Here is a 24,474-nt window from a genome sequence, read left to right as displayed (position 1 = left end):
AGCCAGCTCCAGAGCCATTGTGAGCTGGGTAGAGGGGAAGTGGCTGCTTCAGTGCCTTTGTTCCACACCCATGGCCACCTTGCATTCAGAGGGTTCCTGGAAGGGGATGTGTGGCTCTACAAACACTTGCCACCACTGCTTCTGCTTAGGAGAACTACAAGTGCAGACCACTCAGAGTACAACTTCAGCAGCCTGAGATCCTTGGGGTCCTATTGCCACCAGATTAACTTAATTAATTAATTCACTCCTGCAGAGACTAATGTCATCTGTGTCCTGGGCTCCTCTCTTCTGTCACCTAACATAGTATATGCTGTTAATGGCAGCCTGGGCAGAATTTAGGAAAGAAGAACATTCATGGGTGGTTATCTCTGATTTATTGGCAGTTTTAGGTTTCTATCCCCATCTAGCTAATGCAACTTTCTGAGGCATAATAACAGGAACCTCCCACCCTTGAGATTCTAGCTTTGCTAGCTATAATCTGTCTGTGTCTGATGACAATATTTGGGAAATAGCATGTTTTATTAAATAATGGCACCAAAAATTTCTAAGCCTTAGGAGAAAACACAGAGGACCCCATCCAGAAAGGGGGGGGAACCAACAGAAGTAGGGTCTGGAGGCAGGTCAGGCCCATGCTCTTAAGAGGCCCAACCTCCTCCATGAGGAGCCACCATCACAAAGCTCACACCAGGTGCTTAGCCGGACTTGGCCCCAGCTTCACTTCACTTCACTGGGTGCAGGCTGGGATATGCTAAGGAGGAGAGCCATCTTCCCTGCACAGACCACTAAAACCCAAATTCTCTCTCTTAGATGAGATTCCAGGAATATCTTCAAACACTAGAATAAGTTTGACCCCCAGATCTTAAAGAAATTAGTTATCATTTTCTTCTGTACTCAGGTCTGGCCACAGTACTCTCTGAGGGATGAGAAAGCCTGGCCACAACAGGGAAGCTTAAACTTTAATACTATCTTTCACTTAGACTTGTTCTACAGGGGGGCAGGCAAAAACAATGAGAGGCCATATATTCAGTTATTATTATTATTATTATTATTATTATTATTATTATTATCTTCGAAGCTATCCAGACTTATTCAAAGATTGCAAGCCTGGGCCGGGCGTGGTGGCGCATGCTTGTAATCCCCGCGCTTGGGAGGCAGAGACAGGAGGATCGCGCAGGTTCGAAGCTAGCCGCGCGCGCTGGCTTAGGAGAACCTGTTTCCAATTAAAAATGTAAAAATAGGTCTGGGAGTGTAGCCTGGAGGTAGAAGGGCTTCCAGGAACCCCAGTACCACAAAAAAAAAAAAAAAAAAAAAAAAAGATTGCAAGCCTGAGGCAATCTTAGTAGCAGCAGTGGAGGACAAACCCAAATATCAGGTGACCACAGAAAAGCAGGATGACCACCCTGCAGGAGCTAGAGCAGCAACCAGTAAAGCTCCCATTAGCATCTGAGGAACAGCACCTAAATAGACCCCTTCCATAACATGATATGGCCCCCTCTGACAACGGGATACAAGAGACACCTCAAACTGAGAAACTACAGCCAGGACCAGTTCCAAGGAGACTAAAAGGAATATTTCCCCTGACCAGTGGAGGGGGGAAGAGTTTGGAGTCCAATCTGTCCATAACCGTTTTCACTAGTTGAGCTTAAATAAATTAATAGGGATCTTGGTAGTTATACCACTGACCTTGACCAATATGTGCTGGCATTCAGGTTACCCAGTTCTTTATATGACCTAACCTGGAGGGATGTCAAGTTGATCTTAGATGAGACACTGACATCACTAGAGAGAGACCAAATATATAAGAGGGTTAGAGCAGTGGGTAATGATTATTAGAATTCTCAACAGCTCTGTGAGAGTAGAATGAATGACTGCAATGGGAGGATAGGCTGTTCCATCAGGTGATCCCTTGTGGGACCATAACTATATAAGGTATGATTGGGAAAAGACCCATTTTCTATGCTGAATAATTGAAGGACTAAGAAGGGCCAAGATCAATCCCCTTAACCAAGGCACTCCACTATATCCCTCTGATGTAGTGCTTTATTATTCTGTCCTTTCTAGCTACCTTTGTAATAATAAAAATTACTTAAGATTACAAAAGTATAGTTCTGGCTACTTTTTCTCAACTAGCTTATAACATGAACCCATGGCTCCATCTCACACCATTAAAGTTTTGGCTTTGTTACTATTAAGTTTGTGTTCAACAGAGCTGAAGTCATCAAGCTCCAGATGATGTTCCAAATAATACCCCAGATGAACATCTGCTGGAGCCCCTTGGACAGCCCTGAACACTTCAAACATTGCCTACTGTAACCCCAACAAGTAATTTCTTCACACCCTCAAGGCTGGGACCTCACTCTGATCCCTCTGAGCATGGAAGTAGCTTGACTGACTTTCTCAGTTCCCAGTCCCTTTGGCCTGATGGATGTCAGAAAGTTAAAAAAGGATAGTAGTGTGCTAGTATTGAAAAATTACTCCAGTATTAATTTCTAAAATGTTAAAAGCAGTCAGAGTCTGGTTGCCACACAGGCAGTCAGGCAAGGAGGGCCAGTGGCTGTTACACTGCAGAGCTCCCCTTTCTCTCTGCCCTTTGTTCTAATGTTTAACCTATAATATGGATGTAAAGGAGATTAAGGCCTTAGCCTTAAAGTTCTTAGAGACAATTGAAGTTTTTAGCCCTAAAAATATTAGAGACAATAAGTGCCTCTCTTTACTCCTCTTTGTAAAATTGGCCTGGGTATAGGAAAGATAAACTCTGTGTGTTGCTTCAAAGTACCCATAGTTGATGAACAACCAATACACCCCAGTACAATGAAGGTGGAAACAAGGTAGATTATTGACCTCTGCACTTAGTAAGTGCTCTATCTGGAGGCAAATAGGTACCACCTGGCTAAGAAGTTACTAGCCTGTTGCTTTGTTTATGCTGATAAAATACCAATACAAAATCTATTTAAAGGCCAGGAATGGAGAGGGGGTCAGAGTTCCATTTTCCGGCTCTTCGGTGTTCCTGTATGCTGATTTTTCTCTCTTTTCTTTAAGACTTGTTAAATGAATACTTGTTAAAGCTGCAAAAAATATAAAAATGACTTTTGATTTAATTTCTTTCTAAAACAAAACTTCAAAAATTTTAATTTTAGCTCAACTAAAATTAATTCATGTATAAATGACTTTTAGTTACTGAGTATAAAATGCAATGTCTATCCAAGTAGGATGCTCTAGGAACCTGCTTATATAGGGAATTTTTTCACTATCTTTCAATTTATCAGTCATTTACTAGCCCATGAGCTTCAGGTCTTCTCCACTACTACACTTATGAATACAGTGTGACATTTAGAAGCTTCCTCTTTAGTTTAATAAATTCTACTGTGGGAGAAAATTCCTGGGCTTATAAAACTGCAGAACAGTTTGACAAAGTTAACTAATTAAAGTCTGCTTACTAACAAAAAATGAAAGAACACTCTTATATGGATAACTAAAATCTAAGAACCAAATATCATTTTTATGAAAGTCAAGTTCCCTTATTTCTGTGAGTTTTCACAAAGGAGATTTTATATATGGGCCTTTATCTTATCTCTAGCATCTACTATTAGGCAAATTCAATAAGAAGAGGCCTCAGCTAGGGGCTTATAGCATGGATATCTAGCATGACTATTGGAAATGCCCAGATTTTTGCGAGGTGCTTTGGAGAAGGATGAAGAAAGGATAACACTGGTGGATTGAATAAAAACAAAAGAAAGGGAAGTGCTGCACAGCTAGGATTTGTATTCTGGTTTCATTTTCAAGTATACATATGGGTTTGAGATAAGACCATTTAAGGATATAAGGGGAAAATTTTTTAATTAGAAGGACTTCTGGAAGGGGACTGTCACACATTAGGGCCTGTTGTGTTTTGTCTGCTTGTGGTGTAGGCAAAGAACAGGAGGTCTTTGGAATTATTCAGAAATATGTAAAATGGGGCCTTATAGGTTGAAGAACCCAGTGAAGTGATGGGGGAAGGGCAACCAACAACTGGGAACAGGTTTCTTGGCTTCATGGGCATAATTAGCCTCCATTCGTTTATTATTTCACTAAACATTTAGCTAAAACATATACTAAATGTTGTTTTAAGTACTGTAGAAGATACAAAAATAAACAAAGAAGTCTGATATTTATGGAACCGAAAAACATTTTAAGAGTTAATACATGTATGTAAAAACTATCAGCCAGAGTAAAAAATCAGAAATACTTTAGAAGTAGAAAAATTCTCAGAGGTTTGGATGGAGGGTAGTTTTGCCTGAAATAATAAAAGAAAAATATTCTTGACAGGGGTTATACTTAAGCTTGATCCTATACAATGAAGAGAATGGTATGAACAAAAAGGAGGACATTTTCAGAAAATAATGACTAATGTCCAGTGTTACAGAGAACAGAGTACAAGAAAAGAAAAATTTCTATTGGTTGATGGCTGTAATGTAATAGAATACCCACCCAGCCCTCATGGAAACCTGGTAGCAATGCTGGAAGTGGGGCTTGGTGGTCACCTCAGAAGTGGATACATTGATTGTAATGCGTTTATCTGGGTGGCGCATGGGCTGGCATGGTGTGAACGGAGGAGGTGGATCCCTGGGGATGTGACCTTAGGCAATGTGCTTATGTCTGTGACTCCCCTTGCTTGCTTGCTACCTCTTGCTCCTAACCTCCATGATGTGAGAGTTAAGCCTGGTGCTACTCCTCTCTCTGTTTCCAGCTGCCATTCCCTGAGATCCATGGTTCTGGGCCTCCTGTGGACCAAGCCCCCAAATCTCCAAGGAAACAGTGAAGAGATAAATCTCCTTTCCTCTAAATTATGTAGTCAGATCTTTGGATTATTGCAGTGAGAGTGCTAAGACACTGGCAGGTTGTGAAGGACCTTAGTTCCTAAAAAAAAAAAAAACATGAATTTAGGGTGTTTTTAGTCAAAAGCAAAATTAATGAAGGTTTTATTGAAAAGTATTTTAACTTGGCCACAATTTTTTAAGCGAACACATTAGAGAGCTGTAGAAGGTGGGAATAATGGTGATAAGATAATAACAATTTATCAGTAGTAATAATGAACCATTATTCCAGAATAATCTATATACATTGTAGTAGATCATGACTCATTAGATTGTCAGCTCAATTTAGTTGGTGGTGTATTGTTTACACACCACAGTAGCAACAATCATTTTCTTCTCACTAATGATGATGGTGTATTTTTTAAAATTCAAGTAGAGCCGGGCATGGTGGCGCACACTTGTAATCCCAGCATTCGGGAGGCTGAGACTGGAGGATCTCGGTTCGCGGACAGCCTCAGCTACTTAGTGAGGCCCTCTGCAACTCAGTCAGACCCGGTTTCAAAATAAAAAATTAAAAATAGGGCAGGGGGTATAGTTCGGAGGTTGGATGCCGCTGGGTTCCATCCCTAGACCCGCAAAAAAATTAATTAATTAATTAATTAAAGTAGAATAAAATTATTAGATAATTGTTCTTTGGAAAGGTAAGTGTTGTTTTATAAAATTTTCATATTAATTTTTTTTTCGGGTCTGGGGATGGAACCCAGGGACACTTGACCTCCGAGCTACACCCCCTGCCCTATTTTTTATTCTTTATTTTGAAACAGGGTCTTGCAGAGTGCTTCACTAAGTAGCTGAGGCTGTCTGCAAACCGCGATCCTCTGGTCTCAGCCTCCCCAATGCTAGGATTACAAGCATGTGCCACCACGCCCGGCGCATATTAATTTTTATTATGTATATATTTTGTGGTATATGTATGGAGCTGTGATGTAAAATGTGTTGTATTTCTTACAGTGGATTATTAAAAAACAGAGAAACTTCATCTGAGGGTATTTTTCATAAAAGCCTATTTTCAATGTAAATTTTTACCATATATATATATATATTTGGAAATAGGGTCTCACTAAGTTGCTGAGAGCCTCACTAAGTAGCTGAGGCTGGCTTGGAACCAGTGCGACCCTCCTGTCTCAGCCTCCCAAGCGCGGGAATTACAAACGTGCGCCGCCACGCCCGGCTGAAGGTAATTTTTTAAATTGGTGCATTTTATAAATCATAATGATGTTCAGAGTGATAGAAACTTACATACACATAGTACTCATAGTGTGCTTCCTACTGGGTCCCACCTTGTTTCCTCCCCCTCCTCATAGATATTACTTACATTAATATAACTTCACATATGAATAAAGGATTATTTGAGTTGTTTCCATTGTCAGATATCCCCCTTCACATTCCCACCTCCTCCCCAAACCCCTTTCTACTATTCCAGTAGTAACTTCCTTAATTTGTATGAAGCCCTCTTTATTTCTCAGTTTTTTCTAGCTTCCACATATGAGTGAAAACATCTAACTCTTCCCTTTCTGTGACTGGATAATCTTATTTAGCATAATATTCTTAAATACCATTTATTTTCCTGCAAATGACATAATTTTGTTTTTTTTATGGCTGAATAAAATTCGATTGTGAGCTGGGCATGGTGGCTCATGCTTGTAATCCCAGCACTTGGGATGCTGAGACAGGAGGATCACACAGGTTCGAAGCCAGCCTCAGTTACTTAGTGAGGCTCTCGGCAACTTAGTGAGACCTTCTTTCCAAGTAAAATATAAAATAGGTCTGGGAGTATAGCCCGGAGGTTAGAATGCCTCTGGGTTCCACCCCCAGTACCACACACACAAAATTCTATTGTGTGTATATACCATAATTTTAGAACTCATTCACCTAAGCTGTTGCATGGTTTGACTATTGTAAGTTGTACGCAATAAATATAAATGCATGCATCCCTACGGTAATATGACTTCAGTTCCCATAGGAAGATCACCAAGAGTGGAATGATAATATTTAATGGTGTTCAATGACTGTACTCTTGGCAAGAATATGTAATATTTCCCCCTTCTCTTTTTTTGTGTGTCAATTCTAGGGAACAATCCCAGGACCTCACTTATGCTAGGCAGAGGGAAATTCTATGAGCATTTTATGTATGAGGAGATAAGTCTGTATTTGAAATAAATATTGACTAAAGTATCAGTCATTCTGCTATTTCTTTTAGGAACATGATATTGAATGTTTAGCTTGATCAATATAGATTTTAAATACTCAATGTCATCACTTTGAATTCTCTCATATTTTGAAAAACAAAGTATTGGTGAATATCTTTAAAATAATGATATTCGCCGGGCATGGTGGCGCACGCTTGTAATCCCCATGCTTGGGAGGCGGACACAGGAGGATCACGCAGGTTCGAAGCCAGCCGCGCTGGCTTAAGAGACCCTGTTTCCAAATAAAAAAAATATAAAAAATAGGTCTGGGAGTGTAGCCCGGAGGTAGAAGGGTTTCCAGAAACCCCAGTACCACCACCAAAAAAATAAATAAAATAAAATAAAATAAAATAATGATATTCAGTGGTGTATAATTTATTACTTAGGGGATATTGGCCAATGTATGACATTATTTTTGGTTATCACAATTTAGGGAAAGTGGTATACTACAAAAATCTAGTAGAATATTGCTAAATACTCTACAGTAAACAGGGAAGCCTCTTACAACAAAGGACTTTACAGGCCAAAATATCAATAGTACTAATATTAAGAAACCTTTGTTTAGAGTGACACAAACTAATTATGTAAAGTAAATATAATTCTTTTTTTTGGGGGGAGGTGCTGGTTTGAACCTTGAGGCATTCTACATCTGAGCTATATACCCAGCCTTATTTTATTTTTTGTGAAAGAGGGTCTTTGTGATCATGGTATCTTCCATCCCCAGACCCGCAAAAAAAAAAAAAAAAAAAAAAAGAGGGTCTTACTAAATTGCTGGGGTTGGCCTCAAAATTGTAATCTTTTTGTTCCTGCCTCCCAAGTTTTGAGATACAGGCTTGTACCACCTCACCTGACAAATAAATATAATATTTAGCAACAGTGGAAATATTCATGTGACATATATCACAGACCATACTATTTTTGAATGCTCTGATCACCAACTTTATTAGATTTAAAATGATATATCAATATTTCCTTACATATGACCCAAAATTAAATGCTGCACAAAAGTTGAGAAATAGTTTACAAATCTAAGATCATTTCCTGAGTCTTAACATTCAAAAGTCATAATTATTTATCATCACCCATAATATAGTAATTTATATGCCTATATGTACTTATATATATGAAGAAGTAACTTTTCTTGAAATGAGTTCAGAGAATTGGCAGGCAATTTTCTAAGTGAATCATTTAAGTTGTTACTTTAAGAGTTTCCTAATTTCAAACATATTCAATAGCACTCACTGAAAATTTCATAGATTTAATGATAAATAAACCATAAAGATATTTTGTTTGGAAAAGGGCATGCAAAGCTGCTACCCAGGTTCTAGGCCCATTGGGAATGCAAAGTACTGATAACGTAATTAGGTGATTTATATTTCTTGGCTTCTTTTTTGTTAATGATAACATCAATATGTTGGCCAGTATAACTTGTGCAATCTCTTCTAAGTGTTAAAATTTTATAAGTCTAAATTACAGGTCAATTTTGTGAAAAATATAGATCTCTTTTAGATTATTTTAGGATTATTTTCATGCCTTATCAACAGATATAGGGAAGTTAACAAACTAATTCTGCTGGTCCAGTGATTTTGCTTATATTTGGACTATATGAGTAAAGGACTCCCCATCCTGCCAACTCTGATTCTCACAGGCACTGCCAAACACAGTAACATTTCCACAAAGCCTTTGTTTAACTGCATTTGAAATGCAAAAGCCTAACTCTTCCAATGACTTCATGGGATACTTTAATTAGGGGATATATTTTCCTTTTTGGACCACTTTGTTCATGTGTTCTATGTGATACGTATTCAACATTTATTCTTAAAAATATTTTCTTTTTAAATACTAGGGTTCTATGATTGATATAGTCAGGTCTAAAGCCTTAGAAGCTAATTAGTGGTGGACATATAATGGGATAAAATTTTTCTTTTTAATGAAAAAAAAACCCACTATTTTGATTCTTCTAGATGCTATTAAATTCTCAATTGTTTTTAGGCATTTACCCTTAAAATAATAATGAACAAAATCTCCCCCTGGTGAGAAAAATATGTAAATGCATGATTAATATGTAATGTTCCTGGACCCTTGTCTTGGAACTATTCAAAGTTACCATTCCCTTTCCCCAAATTTTCATAACAAAAATACATTGTTGATTAAACAGTTTCCATATATACATACCATTGATTAATCAAATTTTATCTGATTATCTGTGTGTGTTTAAAAAAAATCACACAGAAACTAGAGAGGCTTTACACTAAAGGTTGGAAGATCTTTGACTTAATTTGCCACCAAACTTTTTTGTTCCCTACATATAGCATTTCTTTATAAAGATCCCTCAGAGGCATCTAGAAGTAGCAAATGCATTTCTTGTGGTGGAAAAGCTCTTTGGAAAGCTCGATAAAACAAGAAAAAAGAAAAAAAAATAAGAGTATTTGTGAGCTCTGGAGAAATTATAAGGAATTATGTGAGTTTCCTAAACTGAGATTTCACAGTTTCTTCTCACTTAAGGGGACACCTTTGACAAAAGCACTCTAAAAAGTTCATGGAATATCTTCAAAACATTGGTGCCTCAATATACTTCAACATACTTGAAAGAGCTGAGTACCTCTTCTGTATTTTTCAAGGCAGGATAAGCTGGTCCATTACTTTACAAGTATAAGTCCTTTATACGTTGGCCATGAATTATTGTTTAACTATAGTGGTTCTAAAATAAATCATGTTATATGTCTCATGTTTCCGGGTCCAGTCATTTAACATCACTTCATTGTACTATGCCCACCAAGTCTCTGGATTCTTATGCATGTATGATCTGCATATAGCTCTTTAACTTTCAAGGTGAGTTAGACGCCTGTTTTTGAAGCAATCCAGTGTCGGTAATAAGTTACTTGGGTGTAGACTCCGGGTTTGTTCTTCTGACCACAGTTATATCCCCAGCTCACAATTCCAATAAGATACCAGGTATCTGTAAGATCTTGTATAACTAGAGGTCCCCCAGAATCACCCTGAAAATAAAAGAGAGGAGAAACAGAAAGCTTATTATTTAAGATATTTGATGAACCACATATTTTGATACTAGACAGTATACATACAGATTGCAATATAGAAAAATTAAGCATTGGTTTTGAAATTATAAGCAGTTTAATCAATTTCCACATTTTATATATAACTTTTTGTTAGAGTATACAATATATATTTAAGAAAAAAAGAGAAGAATTAGTAGAGATTTAAAAAACAATTGTACATCCCACATTTTTCGCACTCAGCCTGGTCCTGTTTTACAACCTCTTTGCAACTTTCTCTCATTATATTTTTACGTTTTGATGCTTTCTTTCTAATCTATAAACAGTAGCAAAATCACAAATATGCATGAGTTGTGAAAACCTTTCATCTTCGGTTTTGATATCAGCCACTCTGATTCTTTTGTTTGGGTTTTGCCCTGCAAGATTTCTGGTACAGAAATTATGATCTGGCTTTTCTCTTTCTGTTTTTTATCCTGTATATGGGAGGATTTATTGAGTTCTAGATCAGTACTTGACAATCTGGGAAAGTCAAGCTGATGTTGGTGTGTGGACTTCAGACTAAGGTTCTCCTTACATACTTCGGCTATCTTCACTGTATTCCTGTCTTAGATCCTTGTGCTCAGGCCACTTTCCTAATCAGTTACCTTATTTTTCTGTGACTAGAACTTTGTTTTATTATTCGTTTGCCTTGTGAGATTGGGTTGCTCCCCAACCCACACAATCCTATGAATGACACCAATCTTTCCTGAGGCTTATCATTCACTTAACTGTCAGAATTCTCAGATCCTGTCTGCTCCAAGACTCCTGATGCCACGTTCTGTTTGCTTCTCATGGGAAGGAACTTGCAGAACTCCCTGGATTGTGGCTGCCTCCCTCTCCATTCTTGGCAACTGAGATTAGGTCTATGCCAGATACTACTCTTGCAAAACAAAACTTATTTCTCTTTCACTGACAGATGTCGTCCATGCTGTATAGTCTGTAGGACTCTGGGAAAACCTTTCTGCCACCTGACATGAATATCATTTCTATTCTTTCCTCATGTACAACCACTTTCTTGGCATTTGAGGGATGGGGAGGGAGTGGGATGGGGACTGTGTGGGGGCTGGCTGGGTGATGTGTTCATTTATGTCTACACAAGTTTTTTTGTTTTACCCCATTATGATGTATAAATACAATGCACCAATAAAAATAAAAAAGAATCTCACATTAAAAGAAAAGTGTTTGGGGGAAGAAGCACTCTCCTACATTTATCAGAAAACATACATGCCAGTTGGGAGCAGTGGTGCATGCCTACAATTCCAGTACTTGGTAGACTGAGAATCGCAGGTTCAAATGCAAACTCAGCTACTTAGTGAAACTCTGTTTCAAAATTAAACAAACAAACAAACAAACAAACAAAAAACAGGCTGGGACCTAGAATGCCCCTGGGTTAAATGCCAAGGATGACATGTATGCCTCTACCATCCTATACCTTATAATGATGTATAATTGAGGAGGTAGAAGGAAATAGGCAGATAGGGAAGAGGCCTCGGTAGAAAAAAAGTCAATTTCCTGAGGGTCAAGGAATACTAACTTCCAAGGCTTTTGAGATCAGCTATTCCAAGGTTCAGAGATAAGAAGGACCAAAGCTTCATAAAGCCATCGATTTACTAATCAACAAACCCAGGAGCCATCACTAGAGCAAGTCTGACACTTTACTGAAAGGAGATTCTTCAAAGGACTTGCAAATACCCTATGCAAATTCTGAGAGCTGCTTCCCAGAATTCCCAGGATCCCAAACTCACCATAACCCAAAAGAGGACACGCAGACATCTGGCAAAATGCCTAGCACAGCCACAAAATTGGGTTTTTCCCTCTGGGGGACTCCCTCCCCTTTTGGGGAGCTTTTCTCTCTCTCGCAGGTCATGTTAGCCCTGAGAGAAGGCAGAGTGCAATTGACGGCACGTGGCTTGGGCTGCTCTCAGGTAGTGACCTGAAAGCCTCTGCTGGACATCAAGGCTGATCAGGACCCCTAGGGGTGACCTGCTCCTCTTTTCTGGCAGATCGCGTGGACTCTGGAAGAAAGCCGCCTGTAATTGAAAGCATTTGGCTTGGGTTCCTCCCAAGTAATGTCCTGAAGGCAGCGGCTGGACACTAGACACCCGACAGCCCGAGAGGTGTTCTGCCACTTTCCCTATTCCTTTCTGGCAGATTGTGTGGACCCTGGAAGAAAGCAGCTTGTAATTGAAGGCATTCGGCTTGGGCTACTCCCAAGTAATGTCCTGAAGGCATCTGCTGGACCCCAGAGTTCCGACTGCCCCTTTGGGGTGTTCAGCCACCTTTCCCCATGCCCTGCTGCTTCCAATAAACCATTTACTCTCCTTCCTGAGGTCTGCAGGTGTCATTCTTTGCTCATCATAGACAAGAACCTGGTAAGGAAATGCCGAGTTTCTTCTCAAGAAACTTTTTCATCTTTGAAACCCTGGGTTTCTTCTCAAGAAACCCCCACTTCATCTTGGGGGCTCAGAAGATACCCCCCATTTCATAGTTATAATGCACTAATAAATAAAAATTAAAAAGAAAACATACATAAATATATATGCCAGATGCCAGATAAATTTTGGAGGACAGAAATGGAGTTGCGAAGTATTCTATGATACTGACAGCATGGGCTAAACTCTTTTCACCACTAATTGGTCCTTTACCTCTCATGCTTCTTATGCTTGGGATTCCCTCAAGTACGAATTAAAAGTTCATACCTTTGAAGTTTTGGCTACCCTACTTTTTTCTATAACTTTTTTTCTTATTCTGTAGTTGTATAAGGGCTTTTTATAACTCATGCCTATCATTTCTCTGATACTTCCAAAAATGTTCTCTTCAAGGAAAAAATTCTCTTATGCTGTTTATAACATCATACTACAATACATTGTGAATGATTATTCTTTTTTTAGAATGTGAGTCCTTTAAGGAAAGAGAATCTGTTTTATTAGTCTTTGGATTTCTGGTTATTTCAAAATTGTAATTTTATCAGTTAGCTTATTTGAAAACATCAAACTTGTATCACATTGCTTAATAAAGCATTAAAAATATGTTTGTGAGCTGGGCATGGTGGTACATGCCTGTAATCCCAGAAGATTTTGAGGCCAGTCTCACCAACTTAGTGAGACCCTCGGAAGTTTAGAGAGACCCTAATTCAATATAAAAATAAAACGAGTTCTGGGACTATATCTTGAAGCCACGATGCCCCTGGGCTCAATCTCCAGTACCAATATGTATTTGTGTTATGAAATTTACAATTAGAATTTTTTAGAGTTAATGCAATGTCTATATTTTGTACTAATACAAAGAACATAGATAGAATGATTCCTGAGCCAGATACACATTTTAAGAAATAGTGATATTTGAATTATTTCCTCTTCCCAACCTACCCTGCAGGCATCATAAATTCCTTCCAGATATCCAGCACAAAACATTCCAAACTTTATATCATTGCCATACACCTGTGGTTGCTTGCACACATTGTTACTTATGATCTTCACTCTGGCTTCTCGTAGTTCATTTTGTGATTCCCCTGAAGAAAAAACAAAGTAGTTTAATTTTACAATAATAATCTTTGACTAGAGCAAAGTACAAATACTTTTTCTAATTGTCTTTGTTCTCAAATTTTCAATATAGAATGAGATTACTATAAGCACTACTAGAGAAAAAATTCTAATTAAGAATCTGGTGCATTTAATGATGACTATTGTCCTATAACATTTTTAAAAATATGTTTGATGGCCAGGCGTGGTGGCGCGGGTGGCGCACGCTTGTAATCCCCGTGCTTGGGAGGCTGAGACATGAGGATCACACAGGTTCGAAACCAGCCTCAGCTACTTAGTGAGGCTCTCAGCAACTTAGTGAGACCCTGTTTCCAAATAAAATATAAAATAGGTCTGGGAGTATAGCCCGGAGGTAGAAAGCCTCTGGGTTCCACCCCCAGTACCACCAAAAAAAAAAAAAATATATATATATATATATGTATATATGTATATATATGTATATATATATTTGATGTATTATAAACATTTGATGACTAAGGTATTATTATTTCTTTTGAGATTAAGTTAGCATATCAAGTTGAATCATTTTAAAGAGACCAATTAATTTGATGATTTATCTTTATGCTATTCTTTTTTTGTGTGTGTGATTTTTGTGAAACCCACATGGGCCTTCTACCTTTGAGATACATTCCCAGCCCTATACTTAATCTTTTATTTAGAAACAGGGTCTCATTAAGTTGAAGAGAGCCTCACTAAGAGGCTGAAGCTGGCCATGAACCTGCGATCCTCCTGTCTCAGCCTCCCAAGTACGAGATTACAAGTGTGAGCCACCATGCCCGGCTATCTTTATGCAATTCTTATTCACAATCACTCTCTCACATTACTCTTTTAGTACTAAAGCAAATTTTACTGCACAGGCATAAGAATGTTTTTTATTTCCTTCTTTCCTTCTTTCCTTCCTTTCTTTTCTTTCTTTTTTTTTTTTTTTTGGTCAATACTGGGAATGGAACCTAGGAGCATTCTACTTCTGAGCTACACCCCCAGCCCTATTTTTCAGTCTTTTCATTTTTGAAACAGGGTCTCACTGAGTTGTGAAGGACCTCACTAAGTAGCTGAGTCTGTCTGCGAACCATGATCCTTCTGTCTCAGCCTCTAGAATTCTGGGTTTACAAGAGTGTGCCACCATGCCCGGCAAGTGTAAGAATATTTATGTTGGTCATTCATTCCAAGGAACACTGGACCAGCTGTTTGCCAACTTTGCCACTGTGTGGAGCTAGAACCCCTCCAATGATGCCCACATGGGGAAACTGGCTAAGAAATAACAAAGATTCAGATTCAGAATGACATCATAATAAGTTCTTGGTTCTAGCTGTATCTGAAGCCAGACTTCTCATACAAATTGACTTCCAAGTTACAAGGGCCAAATTTTCTGGTTTTCTTTTGTCTTTCTTTCTGCTTTGGTTACTTTGAATTGAATTTCTGTAGCCCAATAAAGCTGTGTGGAAATAAATGGCTGGCAAGATAATACTGATGGAGATTAAATCACTCTGCCCTTAACAGGGTTAATACTCTCTTAGCTTTTGTGAAATACCCACCACCATAGTAAAGTGCTCCAAATCCTGTGATGTAAACAGTTGAATTTGGTTGGAAGGATTCAGAGGCTTTTGGCAAACAAATCCGGCGTATATCATCTGAAAAGGTGACTTTGGGAGAGAACTGCACAACTGCAATATCAAACACTCTTGCTGGGGAGCGATACCTTTCATGAACAATGATTCTTTTCACATCTCTTTTCATTAAGGAGGGGTTTATGGTTGTTCCAAAACTAACGGTCCAATAACGTGGATTTGAATTACTGGAAAATTAAGAAATTAACAAAATAAATGAACTTCACAGAATATCTATGAACAACACTAATTACATATAAACTAATAAAACAGAAAATATTCTGAGACTACTTGGTTTCAATGATGTCTTGCTTTGACCATTTAAATATTGTCTATTGCTAGTATTTTGAAGTATAAAAGATAAACAAATAATGTATTAGATACCAAACTATTAAATTTTAGAACTGTAAAACACATAAAATACCATTTACTTATTCATCAAATACTTATTGAGCATCAATGTGCAGAATGTTAACCAAGTGCTGAACAGAGTGAAAAGGTGTGAATATCTAGCTCACAGGAACACTAAATTAGAAGAAAGAAAAAAAGATCAAAACAAGTTAAAAAGTAGACAACTTCACTAATAAATCCCGTGAATAAAGTAAAGTAAGGTAATGCCTAGTGCTAAGGGGTAGTTATGGAAGGTATTTTGGAGAACAACACATTTAGTTGAGACATGTTTGATGAAGATTCAGACATGAGATCACGGAGATAAGTTTCCAAGCAAACATTCCAAGGTCTTGGGCCAGATGGGCTTCAATTTAGGACACGAGGAGAAGAATGGTGGAGGATAAAGTTGGACTGGAAGGCAGGGCCAGAATATCTTATAGGATGATAAAGTGCTTAGATTTTATTCAAGTGAAGTGGAAATTCACTGAATGCTTTTTAGCCAAGAAGTTGTGTAGTCTTATTGACACTGTCAAAAAAGTCGTGTTGGTTCTTTCTGGAAACTAGATTATTGAAGGTCAGAAGTGGATGTAGTAAAGCTGTCAGAGGATGAATGCAGAAGTCCTCTAAGAGATGACTAAGAATGGTTGACTTATGGCTTGCATGCTTGAGCAACTGTTACATCATGGTTCTTGCTGAAATGAGAACGGTCATTTAGTGATGACAAAAGATTACTAGTAGAGCCTTTGCTTTATACTTAAAAAAATAAGGACTAGATGGGTTAAAACCATTTGCTTAATATTATATATCTGCCTGCCTCACTCTGCTCTTTCTTTATAAAACTGTCTCCTACTCAAATGAATTAATAGCAAGATTGACTGTTCCTAACTAATTAATTAACCAACATTAATCTATGAAGCATAAACAGAGTCAGATACTGCCTATGAAGATAAATTTTTCTTAATCTCATTATTTATTAATAGTTAGATTTATCCATATAAGGAGCATATAAACATGCCAATAGGGTTAAGTCCAATTTTACAACTGTTAGCTGTGCTGGGATTATTATTATTATTTTTTTAATTTCTTACATTTGGCAGGTGGTAATTGGGGTTGAACCCAGGACATTCTACTTCTGAGCTACACCCCACACATTTTTTAATTTTTATTTTGAAACATGGTCTTGCTAAGTTGTTGAGGTCTCACTAATTTGCTGAAGCTGGTCTTGAACCTGCAATCTTCCCATCTCAGTCTCCCAAGTACTGTGATGATAGGCATGTACCACCACACCTAGATCCATACAACATTTTGAGGTGCAAAACTCTGCTAAGGAGAGCTAAGATTGGATTGTGAACCTAATTGTTCGTATAGCATAAAATACTGACATTTTGGTTTCTAAATAAGTTTTTGGTGAATTTTATTAGCATAAAGCTATATCCTCAATGTAATCATGCCCAGATGAATTTAACATAAATCAGGTGGTTTGGACTTGGAAATGTAAAGGTCAAACCTTGAATTGTATTTACCTGAGTGGAAATGATAATTCTAGAGTTTTCAAACAGTGGCCTAATAACTATTTAATAGAGCTTCAATTTTATTACATTAATAGATAAAAAAAACCTGGAAAAAATACTGAACACAAGACACACTAAAACAAGATTAAAAACACTTTCTACACTTAACCTTTTAACTTGGGCCCAAATCAACAAGATAAATATTAATGTTGATAAATATTAAATGCATAAGAATTTAGATTCCAAAGCGAATTATAGATGTGACAATTGGTCTAGAAGCTATCTTTAAAAGTAAAGGATCTGGGAATTAATTTTTCTAAGTGTTAACTCAATTTTAGACTGAAATAATGTTAGACCATTGTAGGGAAGAAAAAGCCATTAAACATTGTTTGGTCCTGTCCCGGTGTTTAAAAGATAAATTTTGTCATCAGGAAGATAATAGTTTGTGTGTGTGTGTGTGTGTGTGTGTGTGTGTGTGTGTGTGTGTGTTACTGGAGATTGAACCCAGAGGTAGTCTACCTTTGAGATACACCCCCAGTCTGATTTTATTTAGAAATGTGGTCTCATTAGGTTGATGAGAGTCACTCTCCTTGCTGAGGCTGTCCTCAAATCTGTGATCCTCCTATCTCAGCTTCCCAAGTATGGGGATTACAGGTGTGCTCCACCATGCTTGTCCCATATGTTCATTTTCAATTCCACCATCTTCTAATATTGTGACTGTAGGCAAGGTAATTAACTTGTCTTTATCCCTCCAAGCAGGGCTTACCTAGCAGAATGGTATAAGAATTATCTAAAACACCCTCCTTAAGCACTAAATCAAATGTTTGTAGCATAGTGAGGCTTAATCATTGGTGTTAGTTGTTGCTACAAAAACACTTTCAAGTACTGATTGTCTATTCTCAAGCTCTTCTGCAGGTAGAGGCAGGTTCTTTGCCTTAGAATCCCTTTTTTATCTTTGAATTCCTTTTATCTTCACACAACTCTGTTGGCAAGTTCTTTCTTGATTCCTTAATTCTGTTCCACATGAAAGTACTTTAGCTCTATTAACACAACCATTATCTCTGCCAGAGCTTTCTCAGGATAAAGTTTTAATTTCCTAGGCCAGTATCTCTCAAATTTTAAAGTGCATACAAATAATTATGGGATATTATTAAATCACAGTTCCTGATTTCTTTAGGTCTGTGATAGTGCTTAAATTCTTTAATTTCTAACAAATTGCCTAGTGATGTGAGTGCTACTGGCCTGTGGATCATACTTTGAGTGATAAGACTATGTGGATATACTAGCCTCTTGCTTTTACAAACCTCTACTTTGGCATTTAATTTTGTCAAGTTTTTTTTCCCCAGTGTGTCATACAGGACGGAATTGACTATCCCAGGTAGAAGCTGACCAACAAGGTGTCTAACATCTTTTTTTTATTTGAAGCTCTAATTTTAAAAAATAAGTTCTATTTTTTTTTTTTTTGGTGGTACTGGGGTTCCTGGAAGCCCTTCTACCTCCAGGCTACACTCCCAGACCTATTTTATAATTTTGAAACAGGGTCTCTTACGCCAGTGCGGCTGGCTTCGAACCTGCGAGGTCCTCCTGTCTCTGCCTCCCAAGTGCGAGGATTACAAGCGTGTGCCACCACGCCTGGCATAAGTTCTAAATTGTAATAGACTTTTGGGCTCAACTGACTTACATAAGCTATCCTCTGACAAAAATTTAACAGTTTTCAACTTTAAAGCACATTTTTGCTTCCTGTACTCATATCTCATATACTAACTATTTTTGGATCTGTTAGAGCCTTTTATTTATACTTGCTAAAATTAATAATTTAGTTCCTGCTTATTCTCTAGTTAAGGACCTTCTAAAATTTCTACTATATTTCCTTAAAAGTATATGAGATCTAATATGATAAACACAACTTGCATATAATCTGTCAATTCTAGAAAATATTTTAGTACACAGAGAAGTTAGATATCTTTAGGCTCTAAAAGTATCCTTAGTAGTTCAACATTCTTTTTTTTTTTTTTTCTTCGTGGTACTAGGCATGGAACCCAGAGGCATTCTACCTCCGAGTTACAACCCCAGCCCTACTTTTTTTTTCTTTATTTTGAAACAGGGTCTCACTGAGAGACCTGTTGCAAAGGATCTCACTAAGTAGTTGAAGCTGTCCGTGAACAGGGATCCTGCTGTCTCAGCCTCCCAAATGCTGGGATTACAAGCATATGCCACCACACCTGCCAGTAGTTCAACATTATTAATCATCACTATTTGAGTAGAGTTCTTACTGAGTAAGATATTTGTTATCTTTTCATTCAATTTATATTATTTGATTTTCCTGGAAGCTTCACGTTTTACTTTGTTGGGTATGATAGTCATACTTGATGGGTCAGGTCCCCCCATGTGACCCCACAGTGGGGACAGGAGGCGGAACCCTGGAAGCCAGAAGTGGAGATATCTCAAGAATACAGGTGCCCCAAGATCCCAGGCTTCCTGAGGCTCCAGATGTCATGAGGGAATCAGTGTTCCCACGCTGTTAGTTCTGCCCTCAAAACCCCCTCCCTTGCTTAAAACACGGGCACTTATGCCCTGCCACGTGACTCTGTCGGTCTACTGGGACTACGAGACTCTCTGACCACGTGTGGCTCCTTGGTCTCTTCTCCCACCTTGCCCAAAGATGCTGGTTGATTTGGTTAGTCTGATTAAAGCAGCAACTTTTGATAATCTGGTGTTTACCTCTTTCGCAAACTCCCTAGCTCAATTTCAACATTATAATACTACCTATCTTTGTGTGTTTAGAAAACCAATAAGATCAGGCCTCTAGAAGTTGCTGCTGTGAAAATAAAGTAATAATATTTATTTTCATTTATGGTTTGGAGATTATCATTCACTTTATGGTTGGTCTGAGAGAGAATCTAATGCATATCTGTTAAGTGGATGAGGAAATAAATTTGTTTTCTGTTGTTCAAAATCAAATAACAAACATCAGTGATAGAAGCTATTAGAGTATAGAGTTGGTGCTCAGTGGTATAAAGATACTTGCAAAAATAGAGCAATAACAAAATTGGTGAATTCAAAGTAAGCATGCCATTACTTTGAGGTTTCCAGTCCAAAACTAGGCACCTGCATAAGGGGTATCTGACTTTCTCATTTCAGTCTACTGATCACTCTTGTCTTATTTTAGTGTGTGTACTACTGAGGATTAAACCAAGGGTGTTCTTCCACTGAACTGTATCCCCAGCCCTTTTTATTTTTTATTTTGAAATAAGTCTCACTAAGTTACCACACACTGGCCTTGAACCTTTAATTCTCCTATCTCAGTCTCATAGTAGGATTACGGATGTGTACTATTACATCTAAGCACTTGTGTCTTTGAATATATATTAGAATATTAAGAATCTCTACATAGACTTATACTTTTATTTATATATAATTTATTATGGTGAAATATAAGGACTTTATATGTCTAAATAAATGTGAAATGATATCATTTATCTATTCCCTAACATACCAGTGTTATAACTCCCAACTCCCAAGGTCACAGACATTTGACTCTCCATCTGGTTCTTAAATTTCTTTCCACAATATCCTGTTGAAACCTATTCCACTGAGGTACTCAAAAGGCCTTGTTATCACCTAATAATTGGTACTTGGGATTTGCCTTAAGTCAATCTACTTAAAAGGAAATCTTAAAAATTAATTGCAATATTGATAAAATGATATGACTGGTTATTATCTTGAAAAATAAAACTAAAAACTGTTTTTAAAAAGTTTTTATATTATACTTAATAAAATTTAGGTTGTACAACAATGCTTACAATGAATAAAAATTGTGTTAACTGTTCATTTGAAAAAATATATGATAGTACAATACACTACCCTTTAACTTGGGTTTGTCCTTTGTAGCATTATTGTCAAGAGGGGCTGTTTTATAAAGGTTTTATTGAATAGTCTAAGAACCTCTCCTAATTCTTTAATATTCAAAAGAAACTCTTGTGACATACCTGCCTTATCATTCTTGTCATTTTCATTTTGATTTGAACTGCTCTAATTTTGCAGATTTCCACGATAATGCTATAAATTTGATTTAAACAGCTTTCTATCATCACTCACCTACTTTCTGCCTCTATTAAAGATTTTGGTTACATTTTGTAATTCATTTGGATCTTTGTCATCAGCATGAGAGTGATCCAATTATTTGTCAGAAACAGACATTAGTATTAAGTGAGTGCACTGTTTCACGAGAGACTCGTTTCATATGATCTTAGTAAATATTTTGTTTTAAAATGACTTCTGTTTTCTCCCACTTTATTTAAAACTGAGGACTTGGTTGATGAATATTAGGATAATTATTACTGCTCTCACTACTCCCACCAAACTTACCGAATAAACATGCAAATCTAATAATATTTTTAAGAAGAATCTGAGTTTTCTTATTTGACTTCAATAATATTTGGGACATTGTGACACAGAACATGGGTACACTCAGGGCTTCTTAGCAATAGTGGGGTCACACTTAAGGTCAACAACTTACGTTTTAAAGCAGTGTGCTGCGGTGACAAGCCATGTATTACTAATCAAGGTGGCCCCACACTGATGAATGTTACTACGCTGAAGGGAAGCTTGCCAAGGCCAGGCACCACTGGCTGCAAGATTCCCAGACATTATTCTGTTGACTATTAATGGGGTAGCTCGTTTACCGCAACCTGAAAAAAATGAGATAAGTTATAAGAAATGTCTAAATTTTAAAAGTCTAATAGACTGTGGTGATGAAATGATAACAAAACTATCACTGTATAAACACATACTATGTCATTATACAGTGTCTGTAGTTCCCGATGCACTGATATTTTGCTTACTACCTCTCTTTGTAGACAGGGATGTGTATTACCTACTGAAGCTTTGTTAAGCTGCAAAGAATTGACATATCACTAAATGATAAGTCAGGCCTGTGAGCTTGCAGCATCAATTATCCAGTTGTTCTAGGAGCTCTCACTAATATTATTGTTTTTCAGTTTTAGGTGATCCAGCTGTGTTTCCCTGTTTCCTTAGAATGAAGTCCTTACCAGAAGAATAACTTTCTTTTCCCCCAAAAAATAATTGCCTGGCTTTTTAAAAACCTCTTTCTCCTATCTGATTTTATGAGTGACTTCTTTCTAAGATGTGCATGGATTACTGTGTCATGACCACTATTTCACTCTGCAGGATTAAAGTTTCCATATAAACATCATGATCACTATTTTTTGTCATGGTATTGGGGATCGAATAAACATCATGATCATTATTTTTTGTCATGGTATTGGGGATTGAATAAACATCACGATCACTATTTTTTGTCATGGTATTGGGGATTGAATCCAGGGGAAGTTTTTCATGGTACTGGGGATTGAAACCTATGAGCTACACCCCCAGGTCCATTTTATTTTTTTTTAACTTTGAAATACTGTCTCACTAAATTGCTAAAGGCCTTCCTAAATTGTTGAGGCTTGCCTTGATTCTGTGATTCTCCTGTCTCAACCTCCCAGGTACTGAGATTAAAGGCATGTACCACCATGCCCAGCTCACTTTCACTATTTTACTTATTTAATTTTTGGGTACTGGGAATTAAACTCAGGGGCATTCTAGCTCCATGCTAGACCCCTAGCTCCATTTTTTTATTCTTTATTTTGAAACAGGATCTCACTAAATTGCAGATGGCCTCACTAAGTAGCTGAGGTTGGCCAAAAACCTGTGATCCTCCTGTCTCAGCCTCCCCAGTACTAAGATTACAAGTGTGTGCCACCATGCCCAGCTCATGTTCACTATTGACCAAAATAAATATGTACACTATAATAGCATCAGATCAAAGGTTACTTTGCTTCCTGAGATTCCTGCTAAGAATGAAGCCTATTTAAAGCACAATGTTAATAGAGAAAATATAGTAGGTTCAATTTTTGTTCCAACTAATAAAGTATCAATAAAAGAAAGTTCGCTGGTCCCGGTGGTGCACGCCTGTAATCCCCGCACTTGGGAGGCAGAGACAGGAGGATTGCGCAGGTTCGAAGCCAGCCGTGCTGGCTTAAGAGACCCTGTTTCCAAATTTAAAAAATATAAAAATAGGTCTGGGAGTGTAGTCCAGAGGTAGAAGGTCTTCCAGGAACCCCAGTACCACCCCCCCCAAAAAAAAAAGAAATAAAAGAAAGTTCATATTACTGGTATTGATTTTATTCCAAACATCACCAGCTATTTTAGAAATCCTCACCACTTTTTCATTTTTCTAGTTTATTTTACCATTTTTCCTCTTCTGAATGATAGCAATTTTCTAATTTACCCTTCTGTTTCTAGTCTTGCCCCTCCATTCTTTTCTCCACACTAGAACATAAGTAAACTTTCTGAAATGTATGGACCTTTCAGTGACATTTTTTATTTTCTTATATACTTGTGTATTTTAGTCTCACGTTCATAATTTCATAGTGATAATGACATACATGAACACAGCATTTGATAAGTTTTCCTGGCTTCCTCCCCACTTCCCCTTCCCCACACGAGATATCGAGATGAGATTGGCATTGGCATTCTCACTTATGTACCTAATGTCAGTGGAAGTGTTTCCTCCAATAATGTTTCTTCTTCTTCCCCCCCACTTCCTCCCGTGATCCCCTGGGGTTTCTCTTCTATTACCGAAAGTCTTTCTTATATCCTAATTACGATCTAGCTTCTGCATGTAAGAGAAGGCATGACCCTTTATTTTCTGTAACTGGGTAAATCTCACTTAACATAATGTTCTCCAGGTCCTTTCATTTTCCTGCAAACAACACAATTGTGTTCCTCTTTATTGTAGTAGGATTCCATTGTGTATATATCCAGTAACTTTGCAATCCATTCATCTGTTGATGGGCACCTAGATTGGTTCCATAATTTGGCTATTGGATTTGTGCTGCTATTAAAATGCATATGCATGTATTACCATAATGGTCTGATTTCAGTCAGTCCCTTTGAAAAAAAAATACCCAGGAGTGGTATAGCTGAATGATGTTCTGGTTCTTTATTACTATCAGTCACCCCTTCCCCCAGCCAGTCCTCATATATTACTGTGGTTCTCTGTTTTCAACCTCTTTGGAAAGATACCCAGAAGTGGTATAGCTGGATAGTATGATGAATTCATTTTCAGTGTTCTGAGGAATCTCCACACTGATCTCTAAAGTGGCTGAACTAGTTTGCAACCCCACCAACATAGTAGAAGAGTTCCTATTTTCCCATATCTTTGCCAACACTTATTGTTATTTGACTTCTTGATGATTACCATTATGTTTGGAGTTAGAATTTCAATGTAGTTTTGGTTTGCATCTCCCTCGTTGCTAA

General features: G+C 37.6%; 1 protein-coding gene across 1 annotated transcript in view; it reads right to left on the bottom strand.

Moving 5' to 3' along the window:
* Window positions 1-9,879: 9,879 nt before the first annotated feature.
* Window positions 9,880-24,474, bottom strand: part of TMPRSS11A (transmembrane serine protease 11A) — a gene marked incomplete at both ends in the record, with an annotated part of 54,058 nt that continues 39,463 nt past the window's right edge. The window contains 4 exons of the mRNA XM_080697234.1: window positions 9,880-10,041; window positions 13,467-13,609; window positions 15,176-15,435; window positions 21,668-21,839. Of these exons, the coding sequence (XP_080553360.1) occupies window positions 9,880-10,041; window positions 13,467-13,609; window positions 15,176-15,435; window positions 21,668-21,839 (737 nt within the window). The remainder of the gene's footprint in view (window positions 10,042-13,466; window positions 13,610-15,175; window positions 15,436-21,667; window positions 21,840-24,474) is intronic.

Source organism: Muscardinus avellanarius (assembly GCF_963383645.1).
Source record: "Muscardinus avellanarius genome assembly, chromosome: 6".
Taxonomy (NCBI): Eukaryota; Metazoa; Chordata; class Mammalia; order Rodentia; family Gliridae; genus Muscardinus; species Muscardinus avellanarius.
This window is presented reverse-complemented; position numbering and strand designations above follow the sequence as displayed.